The sequence below is a fragment of the Phalangium opilio genome, unplaced genomic scaffold, assembly GCF_054372755.1.
Source record: "Phalangium opilio isolate 3A_F unplaced genomic scaffold, DU_Popi_V2 ptg000048l_1, whole genome shotgun sequence".
NCBI lineage: Eukaryota > Metazoa > Arthropoda > Arachnida > Opiliones > Phalangiidae > Phalangium > Phalangium opilio.
Window position 1 is genome coordinate 5904429 of NW_028324170.1, and position 22873 is coordinate 5927301.

A 22873-nucleotide genomic window follows, 5' to 3' on the forward strand; every position below is an offset into this window, starting at 1 on the left:
CGTCACACTCTTATGGGGGGAGGGGGTTTCTAAATTTGTGACGGTCCGTGACAAGGGGGAGGGAGGGGTTCTTCAATGCGTGACGTCACATTTAGCATTGATTTTGTTACGAAGTCAGTAAGAGGCCGATTGGCTCTCTTATGTTATAGAAGAAGAAAGACAACATTCCATAGTCCACCGTTACAATAAATTACCAAAATTGTTATTCCATCATCGCTTAAATAGTAGAAAATTTAAGCAATTATCTACTATTTACACCTTTATATAGCCAATTTAAATAGCGCATTTAAAATAAACAGCGTAAACTCTCTTATGTCTCTGTTTATTCGCCCCTATTATTTGTGAGGATGAATCAAATCCCCTGCCGATTGAAATGGTTTCGATTCTTTGGCAAATTTTCTAAATCTCAAGCTCGATTAGTCTGTTTTCGGTGACAGTGTCGAAACCTAAAAAGTGTGACCCTTTAACTAAGCTTTATGGAACTTTTTTGAAGGTTATAAAAAGCACATCCAGACATTAAAATTCTAAAGGTCAATCAGAGGGAAAAAGCTTAAAACGGAAGAGAACTTGCATTTTCAGCCGAGCAAAATTTTTCTGAGAGGGCGGCATATCACTCAAGAAATTAATCAAATAAAATTTGTAAATAAAGACAAATCATAGTGCATAAGGGGGGGGGGTTAAATAAATGTGACGTGGTTTTTAGGGGAGGGGTCTGAGAAAAGCGTGACGAAGCGTGATCTGGGGGGACGGGGGGGGGTCAGAAAATGCTTTTTTTCGCGTGACGTAGTTGCTTTTCGCGTACGTTAATTGCTTATTAGAAATGGGTTCTATACTGACAACGCACACGCTCGCAATGGTATATAGTATACTTGGTAAACACGCAAAGTAAGTTAATCCGAAATTATCATATACCATACGGAAACTGACTTCATAAGGGGAATATCAGAAGATGATATTATAATTGCAGAGTTTTTAGCCGAAAAAAGATATCGGAACCATATAATTGGAAAATGGTATTGAAAATTAACAATTAAGTCAGTTTAAATGATAATTCTAAAAGAAATAGGTTTGAAATTGAGGCATCTTTGTCGCCATCACCCATTATTTACCATTGAAGCGTGGTTTTCACGAGTTCTTTGGGTCACCGGATATTCACGCGGGTCCTTATAACGAGTAGGCAAGCTATAGACACAAAATTTTCCAGATCAATTTTAAACTTAATTTTAATTTCGCATTTATTTATTTTTCTAGATATTACGATGATAAATTTACGATACCGCCTGATTGGCAAGGAAATATGACTCAAATGTTCATAGACGTAATCAAAGTCATACTTCAACTTTAGCTAATTGTGCACTTGTCCACTCTTGTTAAACGCGTCCACGCTTTACTCGCGAACGCATGGAGACATTAAACTTCCTCACAACGATATCACTTAAGCCTAACCAGGGATAAATTTAATTTTAGAAGTAGGAATGGAGAACGGTTAGTATTTAGTTCAGTCCGACTCATAGCCCAGTATAGAGACGTCCCTCCCTCCAACGCGTAACGAATAGTTTAAATAATCTCATTGGCTCACTTAAACTACGTTTTGATGACGTTGCTGACGGTGACGGAAAAAAATACGTAATTCCTTTTCAAGGTCCGTAAAATAAATAACGACTTTATTTTTAAATACCATGGTGAAATAATATAAAAATTTTAACGGAGGAAACACATGGATAAAATCAAACTTTTTATTGATGTTAGTTTGATAAAGACCCGCGGGTCGAAAGCTAACGCTTGTATGTTATTGATTTTTACATCAATAAAAAGTTTGATTTTATCCATGTGTTTACTCCGTTAAAATTTTTATGTCCGTAAAATCGCAAAACTCTTTTACCTCTTTCGCTATGACCCGCCTCTTCTTTCATACCCCTCCGTCCCGTGGAAGGTGGTCCGGGACTTTGACGCGCGCCCAGATTACTCTGTTCTCCATTCCTACTTCTAAAATTAAATCTATCCCTGGCCTAACTTTAAAATTACTTACTTGATTCATAAAAGAACAAGCTTCAAAATGGGACTCCATTTTTCCTGTATTGGACCACACGATTCAACATACGCATCCAATATATTTTTTGGCAAAAGCCAGAGAGGAAAGTATACGTTTTATAGCTACACTTTCGAATAAAAGACATGGAAATTCGAAGCACCTCGGAATAAAACGGGCGCCTAAGAGTGATTTTAATAAAATATTGTTCAAAAAATAACTTGGGAAAGTTAAAAGGGATATTTTGATCGAGATTAAACAAGATGGTCCCGAGTACTTATATGGACTAGCCGTTTGTAAATTCGACCAATCTCCCCCATAGAAAATATTTAGCCGTGTGGTGCGCCGGTGCGCGCACCTGGTGAAACGTCATTTTTAAAATCACCTATTTATTTTTAACACGTATTACCACGCTTCCTCTACACTATCAAGACCCACGCATGCTATTTTCATCATAAGTTGATAAGATATGTTCCTCCATAAGTTTGTCACCGGTTACAAACTGGAGCTTGTCATGAAGTGACGTACGTAGGTCATTGATTCTCGCAAAGAGACGCCTGGCCCCTGGGGCGACGCTGTCAAAGGCTTAGTACAGAATCACTTAATTGGAAAATTGACTGGAAAACGTCCTAGTTTAGCAAATTCTCGCGTCGTATACTTCGTTCAGATTACATATAGATTTTATTAGGCCTACAATGAAGAACACTCTCGTCTATATGAAAAAAAGTAAAACTAACAACTTTAGCCTTGGCGAAATTTCAGCCTATGATAACGCCCACAAAATCCGCAAATAGGTTTTCCGAGAACTTAAATTACTTCGCATCACTAAAATGGTTATCGCATTGCTTCGTGTTAGCGGAATAATATATATTTTAATGTATAACAAAAAATTATAATAATCATAGAATATACTGAATTAATTTTGAAGTTTCTGCTGTGGAAAGACGCTTGGTTCGGAACGGCCTTCTGCCATCAAAGCTTCGATTTCTTCCACTGTTCTAGGAACGCAAGTAAGGAGTTCCATACCATCAGATGTTACAACTATATCATCCTCAATTCGAACCTACGTCAAAAATGCAACAATTCCATTGTCAATACGGACTTGGCAATTCGGGCTTAACTCCGCCCCCAGCGCCATTATGGTATTTTTTTTTTACAGAATGAAAACTATATAAACCCCTCCTCCTGCTATGTTTTTAGCTTTGGTGGAAGGTAGCCTGACGTTTCATGACGTAGTAATGCCAAGTCCCTATATGTTGACTTCAATAGACGACAAAATAAAAAACTCTGGTCGAAAAATGCATCGAAGTCCCCCAGAATACTTTGCGATATGGTGAGGGCGTGCTAAGTGCGAGTGCGAGTGCGCGGAAACTTTAAAACAAGTTGCCCCGAGGCCCAGAAACTGTTTTCGCAAAGGGCTGCCTTCAACCTGTTTTACTATATACTATCAGAAGTATATAATACTTCTCTTCGAGAGAAGTGTACCACAAAGCGGGGTAAGTGTAACGTCACTCTTCCCAACATCGGCACATTTAGAGCAAGGTTACTAAACCGAATCACATACACAATAAATAGTTCCCTCATCATTACTCTATTAGCGTTTAAATATTTGGCAAGACGCGCTTGTGCATTTTTGTCCCACGTCAAGACAATCAAGGTTTGTGGGATGATTGCTGGGGATTTAGTGCCAAACAATTATAGAATTCACCTTACGGTGCGATGCCCATTTGTAGTTTGATGAGCGGGAAAGCAAACTAAAAGGGGGAGCCTGGGAAGAATGACGTTACATAACTAAAGCATTGAGAGGATACAGAGTGTCATCCTTCTTCTATTATCCCCTTCTGATACTATATACTTACTCCACCAAAGTTTCGAAATCGCTGAATAACATCCGGTACCAAAAACTTTGCCATTTCGGGGCTTTTCAACGCTTTCTCTAAAAGCTATAAAAAGATTAAAGCCTTTAAACAAAAATTATTTAACACAATTAGACAATAAAAACAGTTACGTCATTGCCGGCAACCATTATTTGAGAATTATTTATTTACTTACTGCAGCTATAAAATAAATTCCTGGTTCAATGGTCAACACCATTCCTTCTTCGAGTGTTCTGGCGGTTCGGAGACATTTCAGTCCAGAGTCAGTTTTTCGAGGAGGTTGACCCTATAGATTCATTAAAGTACCGTGCACGTTTATTAAATGTGAAGTAAAATTGTGTCTAAACTTATATTGTGATAAGGTTATGGTGCAACAGTTTAGGTTATGAATTGCAGTGCAGGCTTATGGTCAATTGGAGGGCATTCAGGTCGCCATATTCTTATACAGTGAATTATAATTACCTCTAGATAGCCTCCAACATCGTGTACGTCAAGGCCCATAAAATGTCCCAATCCATGTGGCATCTAAAAATGACAAGTGGTTTAAAACAATGAATCTTTGATTGAATTAATTAAGTTCAATTAAATTAAGTTAAATTAACTCACGAATATCGCTCCCAAACGCACAGCCATCATTTCATCGATATCACCTTGCAGAAGCCCAGATTTTTTCAATTCTTCAAGTTGCACCTTTTCAGCTAGCAGATGCATATCAACCCAAGAAACGCCTAGAAAGAAAGAAAAAAAATGGTATTTATGAGTCATGACATCGTCTAAAACCTTCAAACATCTATTTAATTAACTTCTGCCTTACCTGGCTTTACAGCATCCATGACGGCTCTACTGGCTTTCAGTACAGCTTCGTAAATTATCTTTTGGGCATCAGAAAATTTACCATTGGCTGGAAACGAGCAGGTTATGTCAGAAGTATAACAATAGTACTCGCATCCCATGTCAAAAAGGCTGAAATTAGACATATGAAATAAGATTTCAACTACTACAACACTGTTCAAGGATACGCAAAAGTTAACTCAAGCTGGGCTAAAATCCTTACCACATATCTCCATCGTGAATAGTCTTGTCATTGGGTGCACCGGCGTGTCCATAGTGCAAAACCGCTCCATTCTCCCCGCTGAAAAATAGTGCGCATTTTTTACTCCAGAACACTTAAGTATGCTCAGAAGGGGATAATAGAAGAAGGATGACACTCTGTATCCTCTTAATGCTTTAGTTATGTAACGTCATTCTTCCCAGGCTCACCCTTTTAGTTTGCTTTCCCGCTCATCAAACTACAAATGGGCATCGCACCGTAAGGTGAATTCTATAATTGTTTGGCACTAAATCCCCTGCAATCATCCCACAAACCTCGTCTTGACGTGCGACAAAAATGCACAAGCGCGTCTTGCCAAATATGTAAAAGCTAATAGAGTAATGATGAGGGAACAATTTATCGCGTATTGTGTGATTCGTTTTAGTAACCTTGCTCTAAATGTAAAGGGATGTTGGGAAGAGTGGCGTTACACTTGCCCCGCTTTGTGGTACACTTCTCTCGAAGAGAAGTATTATATACTTCTGCTATGCTTAAAGGGGCCATTGAAATAAGAAGGCATCAGCGGGAAGGTAAAAATTATATTTCAAATACGTCACAAGCACCACATGGCGACAAGACACAAAGAATCCACATGGAGGCCTTGTTTTTCGCAAGATTGCAGCGGCAATTCCCAGAAATGATAGTTTTTTTTTTTAAATAAAACGAACTAAGCTTCTTTGAACCACGCCTTTTGAGGGCGTGACGTATTTCAAATAATTTTCACCCACCCGCCAATGTACGCTTCACAGACCCTTTAAAAGGACTAGCGAGGAAAGAAAATTCACCAACTAATTATAACAGAGTCTTACCTTCCACAAATACAGGTGTATGACATGTGTCGTGCACCTCCATTATAATAGCAGTAATGGCAAAATATACTAATAGAAAAAAAAGAACATTAATTAATTAATTAATAAAAATCTTATTAAATTTACTTAAGAGAGAGAGAGGTCATACCTTTCAAGTTGGTACTCTGTCATTCCAGGTCGGATTTTTTTCATTACCTAGGGGGAATTAATTAATATAGAGTGCTGTCAGAAGCGCGGGTGTGACGTCACCCATGCTGTTTTCCCATAAAGAAAAAACGGTAACTGTCATGGCCGCCATTGCTAAAGGCAGACTCGTGACGTTTAACCTTGGATCTGACGTCACAACTGACAGCACTCTATATAATCATTCAATAGGTCACGTGTAGCTAGCAGACGGGATATAGCGCGTTTTGCATATCTAAAAGCGTAAAAAAAACCCCGCTAACTACTTACTTCCCTGTGAGCTTCACTGCTTACGCGGTTCGTATAACGGAGAACTTGAAGCTCCAAATCAGTTTTAATCACTCTACTACAAAGTTAAAACATAAATAAATAAATAACAGTAATTTATAAATTAACGCGAGAGACGATGTCGATCCTATGACGTCATAAAAACCAGATTGATAGACAAGGATAAAAAAAATGCGCGTGTGGAAATCAGGATAGGCAACTCCCTATCTCCGACGGCAGATTATTCGACAACAGACAAAAGAAATACTCATTTTCAGGATTTAAATCTCGAGATTTTAGAGATCCTGAAAATAAGTATTTCTTTCGTCTCTTGTCAGCGAGCAACGTAGCTACGTTACATAGAGAACTAGCTTCGCGCGTGCTGACAACTGAAGCTGCCGTCGGAGATAGGGAGTTGCCTATCCTATAGCGTGAAAACTAATTTCCTCACGCGCATCCCTTATAGATGACATCGCAGAGATATTTGTTTTTACAAATTTACTCCGCCACTGCCTCTTAATTGATGTCCTATCTCGGGACCCAACTTACCATTCAGCAATTTCTGGATGAAGGGTAGTATTATCAACATTAAACCTAAATGAAATAAAACGTCATATAATAAATACTTAAAAATACATGACGTAAAACACCCATGGAACTGGACATGGAACCAGAAGTATATAATACTTCTCTTCGAGAGAAGTGTACAAGCACAAAGCGGGGTAAGTGTAACGTCACTCTTCCCAACATCGGATCATTTAGAGCAAGGTTACTAAACCGAATCACATACACAATAAATAGTTCCCTCATCATTACTCTATTAGCGTTTAAATATTTGGCAAGACGCGCTTGTGCATTTTTGTCCCACGTCAAGACAATCAAGGTTTGTGGGATGATTGTAGGGGATTTAGTGCCAAACAATTATAGAATTCACCTTACAGTGCGATGCCCATTTGTAGTTTGATGAGCGGGAAAGCAAACTAAAAGGGATCCCTCGCCTGGGAAGAATGACGTTACATAACTAAAGCATTAAGAGGATACAGAGTGTCATCCTTCTTCTATTATCCCCTTCTGATGGAACATATCCTATGATAAAACTTACTTTCCAATTCCATCAAATAAGGCTTCCCGACATTCTTTTCCACTATCAGTGTTTAGGCCTTTCTGTAATTAGTTTCAATTAATATTAATTAACCACATTAATGCAAAAACAATGAAACAATTTCACCTTACCAAAGTAAGCAATACGTTTGGTTTTAACGCCTCAATAACAAGCGCTATCTAATTTAATAAAACAATTAATAAGATTAGCCTGAAGTTAGTCAACTGATGTAAGAAGGAATTAAGATTAAGACTTACATCAGTCACGTAATGAACTTTGTCAACGGCATACTTATCCTTGAAATCATCCAGAGAATGCAATCTAAAAGTAATTACGAGTTACATTATGGATGTTACATTTATAACAAGATGGCCCAAGGGCTGGGCCTTAATAGTAGCCACATCGTTATCTATTTAATTAGCACATAAAAAGTAAATAAATATAGAAACCCCAAACATACAAATTCAGAAGTATCCGACCCCATAGATAAAAATTCAAAAGTATCCGACCCCACAGATTAAGAGGTACCACACCCCACATCACCCCGACATTTTAGAGATAAAACTAAACGATAAAAACTCGGGGTTTCTATCAAGTCTCTATGGCTCAGTGGTAGAATGTCTTACTACTGCGTGAGCGACCCGGGTTGTGGTAATATAAAGTTCCTTTTAAGCTAAAAAATAACGATAACGAAAGCGAAAACTCCGGCCACAACTACAACTACTACTACTACGGCTCGGGTCAAACTAAGAACCTCAACGTATACTACGATGTGGCTAATAAGTTGCCGCCCCTGAAGGATCGCTTTCCCACTACAAGGCGTGCTAAGGCATCGGGGGCGCCAATGGATTCATCTGTTGGATTTCACGACGTAACAGAGCAAGTCGCGAGCGATCTCAAAGCGAGTAAATGGAATACGCCATTAAATAAACAATATTTTTTACTTACTTTCCCATCCAAACTGCGTATTCATCCGGTAATTTGGGAACAAACAAATGAGAAGCGCCAGTTTCAACTTCGATCGCTCCGTAGCAATCTGGTTCTTGTACTCCAAATGCCCAGTGGAAATAAGATTCCTTAAATAAATTAATATATTTCAGTTAGAAAATGTACAACATATCACTTTAAAATGATATTAATTATTAATTTGTTAAAATAACATCAAAATCGTTAACAAAATTTGAATTTAATACCAAAGAGGAGAGAAAGAGAGAGAATCAGTATAGGCAGCCGTGATCCATGCGTGGTGAAAACGGGGGTAAATCTACGGTACACCGCGGCGCCTGAGCGCAGCTTTCTCGCGCACAGTTGACGGAGGGGATGACAGAGATAAGGCGAGGAGGTCAATCCCCCGTGCGCAAAGGATGTGCGTCCTAAAACAAAACGTACCGAAAATTGTTTTTTCTACCCCCCTACTTTCCCATTTTTCGGCGGATTTTATAGAGCGCGTTTCTATCTCCCCCTCTCTCTCCACTTTGTTAATACAATCTATACAAAGTACAAACCTGTCTGAAAACATGCTCCTTGTCAGAATCATATTGCGTTTGGGATTCTCCGCCTTGCAAAATGACAATTGCATTTTGAAGGGACTTTTTGGCTAATAATCTTTCGCAAAGTCTTTTCCTATTTAATTCGTGCAATGAGTAAGGAACGGAAAGGGTATGAGGTCCCTGCGAGTACGACCTGTAATAACGTAAACAAACACGTCATGGTTCATAAAAATAGTAGTTTAGTGAACATTATAAGGGAAAATAATGAAATGGCCGTAACAATATTTTTTAATCAATGTAGATTAATAAAACAAGATGAAAAACAAAACTTAATTTACCAAACGCGTTTAAGTTTCAATAGCTAAATTTTTAATGTACATTTACATCGGAAACCTATAACCATAAGTTTATAAGATATATATTCTATAAGTATGACACATCGTAATACTAGAGACGACGCCAGAATTGACTGCACCCGGTTTTGCAGTCCATCTTCCTTTTTGGTCTGTACTAAATCTTTGACAGCGCCTCACCATGCGTCGCTTTACGAAAATCTATGACGTTTCACCTACGTCACTTCATGACAAACTCTCAGTAACCAGTGACAGACTTATGGAGCATATCTTATGAACTTATGCTATAACCAATTAACTTGGGCTTTCTGCAGGCGCTTTTTTTATTAGTTAAAGATCCTCGTGATGTAATTTGTTACTTTTTTTTAAATAAAAATAACGCAGCGTCAACTAATTAAACTTTAATCCCCATAATTCGTAATAAATTAACTGAAAGTGTTTGGAAAATAAATTGCTAATGATATTTTATCAATTGAAGTACTTGTCAAGCCATTTGATTAGATTCCTTTATAAGTAGTGCTTAGAGACGTGCTAATAGGAATTGTTAATTAGTATCAGAAAATTTTCCCCAATTAATTATCTCATGTTTGTCTCTAAATTCAATAAAATAATTTTTCTTCGCTAAATTTCAAAATGTTATCGTACTGTTAATATTATATTGTAGTTACTAGGAACACTATGATACAATTTAATTATCTTAAAATCTATACAAGTTGGGAAAACCAAAATATTACCTCTCCGAGTCAAGACGACTACTTCAAACTTATTTACCCAGATATGGAAATGTTTCTTAAGTTAAAATTTATGAAATATTAAAGCAGTATACAAAGCATAGCAAATTTACTGTAAATCAGACGACATTTTACATCCAATAATGATATACTTGTACACATTAAAATCATCCCATGGGGGAAAAACGGGAAATGAAGAGATAAAACTTTGGAGGGATATTAACTTTACGTGTTTGTAAAGGCCCAATTTTCTACTCCTCAACTGTATGCCCTCTATGTTCAAAGCCATATTCACAACAGGGTTGGCATGTAAACACTATCCTCTCGTTTCACCTCAACGATTTTCTTAGTTTAACAACATGACTGTTAACGTTACATAACACCAAAGCTTATTTGTGGCTACACACACTGAAAGTAAATGCGTACCATAAAAAGCATGAAAACACGAAGCTATTATCCGATTACGATCAGACCTTTCACTGGTCTGGGCTGCGTTCAGCAGAGCTCACCAAAAAAGACAGCGGATTTTGGAAATGTTTACCGGTGAGCTCTGTCGTCATAGCTTTTCTCCGGTCATCGGCGTTTTATAAATGACGCTGGCGCAATAAAGCGTGCAAGGTACCAAGGCTTAACAAAAATTGTAGGATAACATATTTATAGAGATAGATAACAACTTTTATAATTAAAATTAGAAAATAACATATCTCTTAAAATTCTCGCGTGATCAACTGGTTTCACGCCAATTAAATAGCTATAGTCCCATAAAGCTATCTGTATTAATTCCTCCATGGTTTTTTCGCCAAGCTGAGAACTACGCGTTTTACGTCACGTTATCCAAAAAGCCGACTATTTTCTTTGAAGACCGCGCTAGCTCAGCGCTAAACACCGTGACGTCAAAATTCAAAAGCAAAATCCCGTTATGTAGGACACTGCTAGCAGCGCTGGGCTCTGCTGAACGCGGCCCAGATTTCCACCATGATTATAAAATCTAAGCCTAATTATTTAAAAGTGTATTTAACTTTCGGCTCACTATGAACCGTTAATGTCTCTGCATACAGAAACGAAAACCAAACCCAAACGTTTACTTTTTGGTTCACTAGGCCTATTGACAAATAAGAGGTCATTTGACCAACATAGCAGCATTGTGCTTGTATTCACTGTGATTTTAGAAAGGATTATGCTATAAACAGATGTAGTATAGCTTAAGTAATATATAAACATCCATTTTAAATAATAATATTAAAAAAAATCTTTGGAATATCAAAATGAAATAGAGCTTTAAAGCTACAAAAGTACTAAATGCATCATAATTACGAAAAATATTTCCACATATTCACTTTATATTAAGGATAAAGGGAATATTATGGTTTCTTTACACATCAAAACAAAACGAACTTCTAACGCAGCGCACTACTGTAACAACGGACGGACACATACAGACAACAAGAATGAAAACTTCAAAGCTATGACCCGATAACGATTAGCCCTTTCACTGATCTAATTGCTACCATGATGCTTTCTTCTATTATAAAATGTAAGTCTGATTATTTAAACGTGTATTTAACTTTCGGCTCACTCTGAACCGTTAATGTCCCTTCATTACAGACACGATAATCAAAACCCAAAGATTACTCCACTTCAGGTCTCAATTATTTACTCTTTGGTTCACTAAGCCTATTGCGGATCAAACTTAATTTACCCGACAGAATCCAGGCCTTAGTTTTTTTCTTAAAATAACTAAACCAAGGATTATTCTATATACAGATGTAGTATAGCTTAAGTAATATATAAACAGCCATTTCAAATAATAATATTAAAAAACATCCTTGGAATATCAAAATGAAACAGAGCTTTAAAGCTACAAAAGTACTAAATGCATCGTAATAACGAAAAAGATTTCCACATATTCACTTTATATTATGGAAAAAGTGAATATTAAGGTTCTGTAGGATTTCTTAACACATCAAAACAAAGCGAACTGCTAACTCCGCGCACTAGTGTGACAACGGACAGACACACACAGAAAAAAAATAGACTGCTTTTTAACTCTTTCCGTATTAATTTTGAATTGAGAAAAGAGATTATCTTAAATTTTAAAATAAATATAATTAATATTTAATATTTTCTTCGTTAGTTGTTCGCCTTATTGAGCGTTACATCGTTTTAAAAAAGAATAATTAAACAACCTTGAGAGACTTGACTAATATTGACGTTTGAAATGAAGCATACTCCGGTTGCTCGCCTTACTCAAATAGGTAGTATATAAGGGTGTCGAACTACAGCTAAAAGCAAGAACAACCGCAATTGCGTGAACCTTGGAGGAAGACCCCTCCATTGGAAGGCTAGACGTTTCTCGTAACCCTAGCCGATCGCCGCGTATGTCTTAACCTTAAGGATGATGGTGGTGTTAGAAGCCAGGTGTACAGACTGGTGTTCATGTGGAATGGACAAAGACGAGAAGGTGGAGGTGTTAGAAGCCAGGTGTACAGACTGGTGTTCATGTGGAATGGACAAAGACGAGAAGGTGGTGGTGTTAGAAGCCAGGTGTACAGACTGGTGTCCATGTGGAATGGACAAAAACGAGAAGGTGGTGGTGTTTAGAAGCCAGTAAGTACAGACTGGTGTCCATGTGGAATGGGCGAAAGACTAGAAGATGGTGGTGTTTAGAAGCCAGTAAGTTCAGACTGGTGTCCATGTGGGGTGAACAAATGAACAGAGTTGTTAGACAGGCAATACAATTTCCGGGACTGTAAATGCGGTCTGGAAATTGAATACACGTTTGCTCCGATTTGCAAACTGCGAACGCGGTCACGTGGGTGTAACAACGGACAGACACACACACAGACACACACACAGACACACAGACACACACACAGACACGTCGAAATTAGAACCTCTCCGTGACATACGTCACTCGGAGAGGTAAAAACCGATAATAGCACCTAATAATGGCGACTTGCAGTATAACGACCGGTTGTGGGATTGTGTTTTCGTCAGAGTGTTTAAAGTACGTTAGGTTAGTCTCAAATGGGGGACGCGGGGTGGGGGTCATGTTACGGTCTTCTAGCCTGTGAAATTAACATAGAGGTATATTTTTTACCCATAGAATCTCCTTATGCTAGATAGTGCAGGCTGAACCAGGGCATTGAACCTTAAAATCCTATAATTACGTACAGAAGTTACTGCTTATAAATTTTCAATTGCCTTCTATATATAATATTCTATCAATAACACCTTCAAATTTCAAGTGACAATTTTATATTAAATTAACATACAAATTAAACCCATAGTACGTTTCGAAAAAAACTATAAAAAAATAAGAAAACACTCACCTTGAACCTGCCATTTTTGTACTGGAGTGACTTGGAACGGGCTGTTGCGTCTGGTAGGAGGTTTTATACACTAATGAATTTTCTCTATCAATCCCCCAATTATCCGACTGAGGAAATTTTTTATCTCACATGAAAACTAATCACAATATAAATAATTGCCCTCTTACACAGTGAAAACAAGTACAGAGAGTCAAAGCTTCGGTTGTTAAAAATCATACACAATAAATCTCAAGTGTTTAAAATTTTCCAATAAATAGATAAATTTTCCGCAGTTGACAATAATGACGTTAGTTACTTGATATTGGCCTATAAATAATAAATTTACCTTCCTTATCGCCGTTATCTATTCTTGGAGGAGAGGGGCGATGGAGTAGTAATCTGTTCCTCTTTTTTAAGGAAGATCTATCGTCTGCTAGAATTAAACAAGCGGACGCCTGGTGGATGGGATGGGAGTAGCGAAATTTATTAACAACGCGCTAAATTAAGGACTTAATCAGTAACCTCGATCACTTAGGATTAGAAAACATAGATGATGGTGTCTCTTCTTTACAAAATACTATAAAAAGCACACTTGACAAGTATGCCCCACTACTATCAAAACGCAAATTTATAAATAGCCCACCTTGGCTTTCCAATGAGATAAAACATGTTATGCACCTTAGGGATATGGCCAAAAAGAAATCTTTTAAACAACCATTATTTATTGATAAATATAAAAAATTACGTAATTTGACGAGTAACTTGGTTCAAAAAAGTAAAAAAGATTATTTTCATAAAAAATTAAAGGGTGGGGCTAACTTATGGAAATTGGTAAAGCCCTTCATGAAAGCCAAATCTAAATCTATTGTCATGATACGTAATAATGGAATAGAATATACAACTCAATTTGAGATAGCAAATAACCTAAACAGGCATTTCACGAAAAATCCATGTATAATTAATCCACAGTTAACAATCGAATTGAATGATGTATGTAATTTAAAATTAGTAGAAGTATCAGAAAGCATGATTTTTACTTATTTAAAGAATTTAAAGTCTTCGAAAGCAACAGGGTCAGACGGATTGTCGAGTGACCTGATAAGGGGTCTAGCTATAGTAATTACGCCATTCTTAACTAAGCTAATTAACTTATCCATAAACAGTCACACCTTTCCAAATCAATGGAAAGATGCCAAAGTAGTCCCTTTATATAAAAAAGGTGACCCAACGGAACCTAATAACTATAGGGGCGTTTCAGTCCTGCCAATTCTTTCAAAGATCCTTGAAAAGATCGTATACGACCAATTGCTGGCACATGTTATCGATAATAATTTATTATATGAAATGCAGGCTGGCTTCGTACCAGGTCACTCGACGACCACGTGTGTCATGAACCTTTTTGAGACTATAATACAAAGTATAGAAAAAGAGTGGTATGTTGGAATTGTCTTTGTTGACTTGTCTAAGGCCTTTGATTGCGTAAATCATGAAATATTGCTTAATGAACTTAGATCATGCGGGGCAGATACGGGCACCCTTAAATGGTTCACGTCTTATCTTAGTCAAAGAACACAATCCGTAATAATTGGTAATACAAAATCTCAATCAATGACTGTATCTACAGGTGTTCCTCAAGGTAGTATCTTGGGGCCACTATTATTTAACATATATACGAGACATAATCATAAATGCTTAAAATTTTCAAAGTCTTTTGAATACGCGGATGACGATGCCCTTCTCTCTGTATCAGATGACGCTTCTAAATTGATCACTGAATTAGAATCGGACGTAATAACTCTAAAGAAAATGTTAGCCTCACGAGGCCTTATTTTTAATGAATCTAAAACTGTTTTTATGATTATTGAACCTAAAAAATTAAGAGGTACAACGCAAGACATAATCAAACTTGGGTCCCTAGATATATCACGGGTAAAATCATATAAATATATCGGAACCATCATAGATGAAAAGTTAGATTTTATTGATCACATTGAATATGTACTAAATAAGGTAAATAAGAGACTCTGGCTCGTCCATCCACTTTATAAATGTTTGAACATTCAAAGTAAAATTACGCTACATAAATCTATGATCCAACCCATCTTTAATTACGGTAATTTATTTTACAATATTGGCCCCAAAAAATACTTACATAGACTTCAAATTATACATAATAAATGTGCCAAATTAATATTACTCCGAAATAAGAGATCATCTGCCACAGAGGCTCTTAAAAACCTAAATTGGATGACCCTATCTCAAGAATATGAATATCAGCTATTAGTACTAATGTATAAAATCTATAATAATCAAATGCCAAAGTATATCCTTGATATGTTTCATTTAGTCGATCATAACTATAATACCCGCATAAATCTTAAAACCTTTGTTCTGCCATCAAAATTAACGACAACCAACTTGAAAAGTTTAAAAAACAGGGGAATCCAATCTTGGAATAACTTACCATGTGATATAAAAAATATAGCTAACATTAATGAGTTTAAGAGAGATGTAAAACAGCATATTTTTAATGTTTAACAATTAATTTAACTAACGGACCCCTTTGTAAACCAGTTTCGACTGAACAGGGATATCCAATAAAGCTTTAATTATTATTATTATTATTCGACAGCTAGAAATAAATGACTTACTGTAGAAACAAACCTGAAATGATGACTAATGTTCTCGCATTAATAATTAAAGTATTAAACGCCCTAAACTTAAAATGCGTATATGACGTTATTTGAAACTCATTCCGCTAGAAGGCGCTGCTGTCGGGCCCAAAATAAGGCGTTTAACATTTGGGATTTAGGGGTATACTACAGGGACAGGGAAAAAGAGTGAAAATCCTCTGTAGACCAGGAAAAAACTTCAAACGACGCCAAAAATCTTAAAGGCGCGCCGATGTGCATTTATTGACCATGTGTTATGTGCATTAAATTTGTTAAAATTTCAAAGAAATGCTTAAAGGGACTGCAAAGAAGGCATCGACGGGTGGGTAAAAATTATTTGAAATACGTCACAGACATCACGTGATGCCAAGATACAAAGACTCCTCATGGAGTGGAACTGGACATCTAGTCCTTGTTTTTCGCGAGATTGCAGCGCCAATTCCATGAAGTGGTGGTTTTCGAAATAAAACGAACTAAGCTTCTTTGAACCACGCGTCTCCTTGGTCACGTGCCTCTGACGTATTTCAAATAATTTTTACCCACCCGCCGATGCCTTCTTTACAGTCCCTTTACAGTGTATATTTTATGAATAACTAGCTAAGCTACCGGGCGGTGCACTGGTAATTTATGGGAGTGGAAACCGGGAAGAGTTTCCTGTCTATGTAAACACTAAATAGTCTTTGGGCCCACTACATCGTTGACATTTAGAAACTCAACTTTTTATGAAGAAAAAGGTTTTATGAGCCGACTTTTCGCTTCTATTGGTTAAAATAAAATCTCGCACCCCCTTTTTTTTAACAAATGATTCTGATTTATGACGTCAACGTACAAAGGAAAACAACAAATATTTATTTCTGGATGAAGAATATTATTCAGATTTATAAAAAATATGACATTCAATCTCTATTGTACCATTAAAAAAAAAACATTTCATTCCTTCGCATCCCCAATTCCGTCTGCATTAATCGCAAACATGGCTTCCGCTTCCGGTAAACACGGAGAATCGTAGATCTTGCATATTCTCATTTCACCACGACCTTTTCTTAAAGATAACCTAAACGGAAATATAATAGGAAAGCATCGCGACTCTTAATAACTGCAATGTCAGATTTTTACTACATCAGTTCTAATAGGGTATTTCATTTCCCGCTTTGAAACGAGGAGCATTTATACATTAACTAACCTTGTAGTTGAAGAATGAGCCATAATATTTCCTCCAATTGGTTTTTTGGGGTCAGCGGCAAACATTGAAGCGCCATCTACTTGAGCGACCACTTGATTTGTTATAACTACCGCAACTCCAAACTAAAATCAACGTAAATGTCACTGACAATTAAATATGGGTCAAAAAATGATGCTCAGAACAGGGGTGTGCGAGTACTCGTTAAGTTCGAGTACTCGGTTCGAGTATCGAGCGGAGTACTCGACTCGATACTCGATAACAACACATTGAGATACTCGAGACAGATTCGAGTAGCTTTTTAACATTTTAAATACTCAGACAAATACTCGAGTCCGAGGCTTACAACTATAGCAGACGATGGATGAGTTCATGAGCATTTATTTTGAAAATCACCTGTTCAATGTTTAATTGAACACTAACAATCTTTTTGAACTAGTTAGATATTAGATAATTGAACATCTTCGTTATTTTCAAGAAATTTACAAAATTGCTACTCGACAAGTAAATATTTGAGACTCGATAATTACTCGAAAGAACAAACAAAATTTGACCTATCTAAATACTCGATACTCGAAAGTATTTTTGAGACTCGGCTCGATACTCGATAAGAAATTAATTCCGATACTCGGACTCGGCTCGAAACCGAAAAAACGAGACTCGCACACCACTGGCTCAGAAGCAGACGACGCGTCATTTTGACCCCGATTTGTCAGTTAAAAATCGCGCGATAAGCCTCGGCACACGCATCGAGAATAAGGTGGTGGATTTCTCGCGTCACCCTACCCTAGAACTCATCTTGTAACAGTTCCCCCGCAATCTTTTTCATCTCACCCTGCCTGAACTTTTACGCTAAAATCAATTAGCATTACAAACCTCATCAGCCAGTCTAAGAAGCATTCGTAGAAATCTTGCTAAATGCATTTGACGAGCGGATAATTCACCTCGACCAGAATAGTCTGTTCTATACAAGGCCATTGCACTATCAACCACTATCAAGGCATACCTTAATAATGGCGAAAAACATTATTCTCGCGATAAAGAAGCTCTTCGTGACCCGCGCTTTATATTTACCTTGACTCTGACATCATAGCTGAAGCTTGAATGAGTAGTTGCGATTGGTGATCCGTGTTATAAGCTCTAGCGTAGGCGACATTATCAAGGACGTCACTTCCGGAAAGCCCGTACCTTAATTTCAAATGAACCACGTTAATTAAAGACGTCATAAATACATTTAATATTATAATATTCGTTAGACAAACCAACAAACCTCTCTGCAACAGAAAGCAACCTTTCAGGTCGAAATGTGCCTTCTGTGTCAATAAATAGACATTTTCCTTCCCCTCCATTATGATCAATCGGTAACTAGGATAAATTCAATATTGCGCATAATCACTTATTACTCATGGATTAACTAACGCTAGGGATTGTTCACTAACTGGGTTTCCCATGTAATTCTATCGCCAACTACATGTTCCGAATTATTCCATGATTCCCCTCTTCATTCCCCCAATTTATTGGACCAAAACGGATGTAGATATAGCGCCATCTCTCGGCAAAATAAATCGTTTTTGCCCAATTTTGGCAGTATTTCAATTTTGACGTCATAGAGCACGTGATATTTGGTCCAATTTTCTTATAACTTCCAGTTAGGGATAGTAGCTGCTGCTAGGGGGCGTTTGGAACATGCATGCGTTATCTTTTTGGGGGAACGAACTATCCCTAGCGTTAGTTAATCCATGTATTACTTATCTTCTAATAGAACTAAAACAGTCAAATATTTGCCATAATCTTATATGTATTATCATTTGAGCAAAAAAGAAAACTTTGGGATGATTGGCAGCTATTTCAATTTTACGAACTATTTATGTCTATTTTCTGTAGCCATAATATTTTTTGCATTATGTTAGATTTGCGCAAACTCAACAGCCACTTTCAATAAAGAAAGAAAGAAAGAAATAGTTGTACCTGACACGTGACAGCCAATGTATGGCAAATTTGTGATTTTCCAGTTCGAAATTCACCAAAAATTTCTGTTATAGAACCAGTTTCAATCCCACCACCTAATAATTTGTCTAACTCTTTGGAACCAGTGGTGATTTGAATTATTTCCGATCTTTTTTGATGAAATTCCGTGGCCGTTGTGAAGCCAAGTGGCACGAGTTTAGAAGCTTCGTTCTAAATAAATAAATATGTAGATAAAACTTCAAAACCACAATGACAATCAAAATGCGTGATTCTTTAAATCCCTGTCACGGAGCTAGCTGATCAGTCTGAAATTTGAATTACTTATGGGAACTCACTATAATTTTATCAGCTTTGGCTTCGCTTATCCCCTTAATTTGAAGCAGCTGCTTTTTTGGTGCGTAGGCAACAGCTTCAACTGTGTAAAATCCAGCTTCTTCCAGTTTCTTAATATCACCGCTGGTGATTCCATTTCCCTGTATCAAATAATGATGATTTGAAAAATTAAATATCTTGCCAGAAATGTTTATAATGGGTGATTTTATTATTGATGTTCACGAGAAACATTTTAAAGTCGAGTAGAAAAAATAGGAGCTCGGCTTCGATCAACTCAAGTATCACAACACCCGTTCTTCCCGAAGACAGCGAAAGCAATCATACCAAAAGCTTTGTTTAATAATAAAATTTGCCTACTTCTAGAATTCTTATCTTTTGAGGTCCAAAATCTTCTTCCACTTCTAAACCATTATCATTTTGGTTAATTTCAGCAAGGGCCGACATTTCGTATATTAAAATACAGATTTTCTCAGTTTAAATCATTGACAAGTTCAATCCCGCTACCAAAATTCTAATTCAAAACTGGCAACTTTCCTCGCAATGGGTCAATAAAAGTTAGTTAACGTCGATTTCCATTGGCTACTAGTTTTCCGCCACCATGGAGTAATATACTGGAAAAGAAACTTAAATTTAATGTACTTCAAAGCCATATTAAATTGCAAATCCTTTGAAAGTACTCCAAGTATAAAATGAAATAAGAAACCTACACGCAATCTCTAGAGCAGGGACGGATATAAGAAAATAAGATTTCTAAAACAGATTGTTTTAAATTATTTTATATTTTTGTTTTTCATCTCCTAAACACGTAAATTTATATATTTGAGTTCTATCTAGAAGAAGAATTTGCATAATGACATACCATTTGACAGATGGGGAGCTCCGAGAAGAATCGCTCGGGTTACTCACTGACTCGGGAGTCCGCGGGAGTCTCGGGTCTTGGCAAGTCTGGATTATTTACAGCCCTGGCTCTTAAAGAATTGAAGCAGCAGACGATTACGTGGATATAGAAAAGTCATATAAGAACCATGAACAAACGTGTCTTTAGGATGAAGTATTTATAACATGTACTTGTATTTAAATCAATTTAATTTTGGTAGTTTTTCCAAGAATTCTCACTTAAAACTCTACAATGTTTGACGTAACAGACTTTCAAAGTATGTGTTTTTATGAGGAATTAGCGCAAGAAGCGCTTGGCCTTTTCTTAACAATATTGCTCTCTGCAGGCTTTGCATGTTTTGAGAATTATATGATATTAAGTTGATATTGTGGGTAGATTTTATTAACTGCTGTCCACCTCATTGTTTTTTTTTGTATTATGTGTTTGAGAGGGTCAAGAATGGTGGTCCATGACCCCTGACCATCACCCATACATAAAAACACTGATTGTGTGGTTGAAGAAGGGATCATATAGTTGGCATATTCCATTTACCCTCTTTGAGATCACTCATAATTTGATAAATATCATGAGCAATATAATATTTGTTTTTCAGAAATTGGTATTGGATTGACAGGATTCGGTGTTTCATTCATATTTCTTGGTGTGTTGTTTTTCTTTGACAAAGGACTAATAGCTATTGGAAATGTAAGTTCATTAATATGAACCCAATTTTTTTATAAGTTTAAGGATTAACAAAAATAATTCTCTAGATACTTTTTTTATGCGGTCTTGCATTTGTTATTGGACTCGAAAGAACATTCCGTTTCTTCTTTCAAAGACACAAACTAAAAGGATCCGCTTTTTTCTTTGGTGGTATAACCATAGTTCTTTTTGGATGGCCTTTTGTAGGAATTTGCATTGAAACATACGGATTTATTTTACTATTTAGGTAATTTTATCATTAATTGAACTAACCAATATTTTTTTGAAGTAGCCAACAGATGGCGCTTTAAAGTAAAATGCTCAGTAGCCAACAGATGGCGCTTTAAAGTAAAATACTAAGTAGCCAACAGATGGCGCTTTAAAGTAAAATACTAAGTAGCCAACAGATGGCGCTTTGAAGTTAAATACTAAGTAGCCAACAGATGGCGCCACTACACTTCCAAACAAGTCACTCTCCCTTTAAACATTCAAATTGAAGAATTTCTATTAATTTAATTGTTTAGTAGTCATGGCAATAAAATGATGAGCTCATTAGAAACTAAACACAGAGGATTAAGGAACAGTTCTGTAATAATTATTCTTTTTAATTTCTTTCAAGCGGCTTCTTTCCTGTTGTGGTGAATTTCATTAGGAGAATTCCAGTCATAGGAACTGTTCTAAATCTCCCTGTGATTGGCAAGGTAACTTGATATTATTTGCCGAAGATATATCTTCTAAGGCCCCGCGAAAATTTGTATGTTTTTAAAAGAAAAATTTATAATGAATAACAAAAGAATCTGCTCAAAGTATTCTATTGACTTATTTTCACTGAAGGGGGCGAAAATCTTCCATACTAAACATTTGGTTCCCACTTAGCCAATCAGACCCGCACATTCCCACATAATAAAGTTCCTTAATAGAAAGGGCATCTACAAAGTATTATGTAAGGCGTTAATCCCAACTTGCGCGCCACCCCCTAATTTCCCACCCTTTAACTCCAATGTTGGCCTGGCCCCTGTGTCTTGGTTTCTCTGTATGTTATTTCCGATATGGTTTATTGGTATACGAGTGTGGGCCTTGGATTGATATAGTTTTAACAATCATTCGTGTTTAGCTTAATGGGTTATTCCTATTTCAAATTTATTTTAAGTATTTCTCGAGAAGTGTTCCTGGTAAGTTATAGAATATTTTGTTGGATGAGTTCTCTATCTTGTGTAAATACTTTGTAAACAATGTTTTCAATTTTATTTACTACTTCAAGACGTATATGTTTAGTATAAGTCATTGGAAAGAGTTGTTACTTAACCTATACAGGCACTTGAATTAAACAGGTTGGGGAATTAACTGCTTATTCTGATCTTAGTGCAAATTTGGTGTTTGTTTTTCTGATTTAATCGTTTCATCATTTGGGTAATTAATTTCGCCAAAAAAGTATTATGTTGCCCGGGGCATCTTGTTCAAATGGGCCCTCCGGGCGGGCGCGTGTAGAATTGATGAACCGGGGCCCGTGAGGGTTTTAGGTTGGGTTATATACGAGGTTAAGATTTTTTTATTTAAAATGACCATTAAGTAAGCCTAACTGCGCTTGCGATTTTAGCAAAACATTCATATTGCATTATGCGTTTCTTTATATAGTTCATTGATCGAATAGCTGGAGATTCAAGTCGTTCCATGGTATAAACTTCATACATTGCCCAAACACCCATTATTTATATAAATTTCAATTTAATCAATTATTTGGACTGTTATTTTCAAATGTTATTAAAATTGACTAGAAGCAACATTATTTTAAGAATATTCTTGTTTATGTAAATCTCCTTAAAATAATAAAATGTTTGTAATTTATCCATATATAATGTTTGGCTAACACCGTCTTATAAACAGTATATTTCAGAAAGT

General features: G+C 36.6%; 3 protein-coding genes across 5 annotated transcripts; 1 reads left to right on the forward strand and 2 right to left on the reverse strand.

Annotated features, from left to right (window-relative positions):
• Positions 1–2875: 2875 nt before the first annotated feature.
• On the reverse strand, positions 2876–13722 carry Dip-C (dipeptidase C). Of its 3 annotated transcripts, none has more exons than XM_089839833.1 (18): positions 13589–13722; positions 13264–13399; positions 8863–9040; positions 8306–8433; positions 7615–7678; positions 7489–7536; positions 7358–7419; positions 6805–6849; positions 6259–6334; positions 5954–6000; positions 5806–5874; positions 4961–5038; positions 4721–4869; positions 4513–4634; positions 4369–4431; positions 4082–4192; positions 3889–3972; positions 2876–3092 (listed from the first exon to the last, which is right to left on the reverse strand). In XM_089839833.1, the coding sequence occupies exons 2-18, from the start codon at positions 13275–13277 to the stop codon at positions 2946–2948; spliced, it is 1485 nt and encodes a 494-aa protein (XP_089695959.1). In that variant the 5' UTR covers positions 13278–13399; positions 13589–13722; the 3' UTR covers positions 2876–2945. The 3 variants fall into 3 exon arrangements, with proteins under 3 accessions (XP_089695959.1, XP_089695960.1, XP_089695958.1); XM_089839834.1 differs by having other exon boundaries at positions 13264–13313; positions 13589–13656; XM_089839832.1 differs by having other exon boundaries at positions 13264–13661.
• Positions 13723–16740: 3018 nt separating this feature from the next.
• spn-A (RAD51 recombinase homolog spn-A) lies at positions 16741–20393 on the reverse strand. The gene is made up of 10 exons (XM_089839840.1): positions 20255–20393; positions 20103–20192; positions 19753–20006; positions 19398–19535; positions 19063–19272; positions 18365–18459; positions 18169–18282; positions 17971–18100; positions 17098–17219; positions 16741–16968 (listed from the first exon to the last, which is right to left on the reverse strand). Exons 3-10 carry the CDS (start codon positions 19837–19839, stop codon positions 16845–16847), a joined length of 1020 nt encoding a protein of 339 aa, XP_089695966.1. The 5' UTR covers positions 19840–20006; positions 20103–20192; positions 20255–20393; the 3' UTR covers positions 16741–16844.
• Positions 20394–20408: 15 nt separating this feature from the next.
• Positions 20409–22819, forward strand: LOC149673994 (vesicle transport protein GOT1B). Its single transcript, XM_089839845.1, has 5 exons — positions 20409–20549; positions 20886–20977; positions 21043–21221; positions 21594–21675; positions 22610–22819. The coding sequence occupies exons 1-5, from the start codon at positions 20525–20527 to the stop codon at positions 22652–22654; spliced, it is 423 nt and encodes a 140-aa protein (XP_089695971.1). The 5' UTR covers positions 20409–20524; the 3' UTR covers positions 22655–22819.
• The last annotated feature ends 54 nt before the right edge of the window (positions 22820–22873 follow it).

Excerpts from the sequence above, each read along its gene's own strand:
- Dip-C (XM_089839833.1), bottom strand. Across the intron at positions 7,679-8,305 it reads TACGCAGTTTGGATGGGAAA|ATTGCATTCTCTGGATGATT; the intron begins GTAAGTAAAAAA and ends AATTACTTTTAG. Across the intron at positions 4,432-4,512 it reads TGCGTTTGGGAGCGATATTC|ATGCCACATGGATTGGGACA; the intron begins GTGAGTTAATTT and ends TGTCATTTTTAG.
- spn-A (XM_089839840.1), bottom strand. The coding sequence starts at position 19,839 with ATGTCGGCCCTTGCTGAAATTAACCAAAATGATAATGGTTTAGAAGTG. Across the intron at positions 19,273-19,397 it reads CCAAAGCTGATAAAATTATA|AACGAAGCTTCTAAACTCGT; the intron begins GTGAGTTCCCAT and ends TTATTTATTTAG. Across the intron at positions 18,101-18,168 it reads GCTATGATGTCAGAGTCAAG|GTATGCCTTGATAGTGGTTG; the intron begins GTAAATATAAAG and ends GCCATTATTAAG.
- LOC149673994 (XM_089839845.1), top strand. The coding sequence starts at position 20,525 with ATGTTTGACGTAACAGACTTTCAAA. Across the intron at positions 20,550-20,885 it reads TGACGTAACAGACTTTCAAA|AAATTGGTATTGGATTGACA; the intron begins GTATGTGTTTTT and ends TTTGTTTTTCAG. Across the intron at positions 20,978-21,042 it reads GACTAATAGCTATTGGAAAT|ATACTTTTTTTATGCGGTCT; the intron begins GTAAGTTCATTA and ends ATAATTCTCTAG.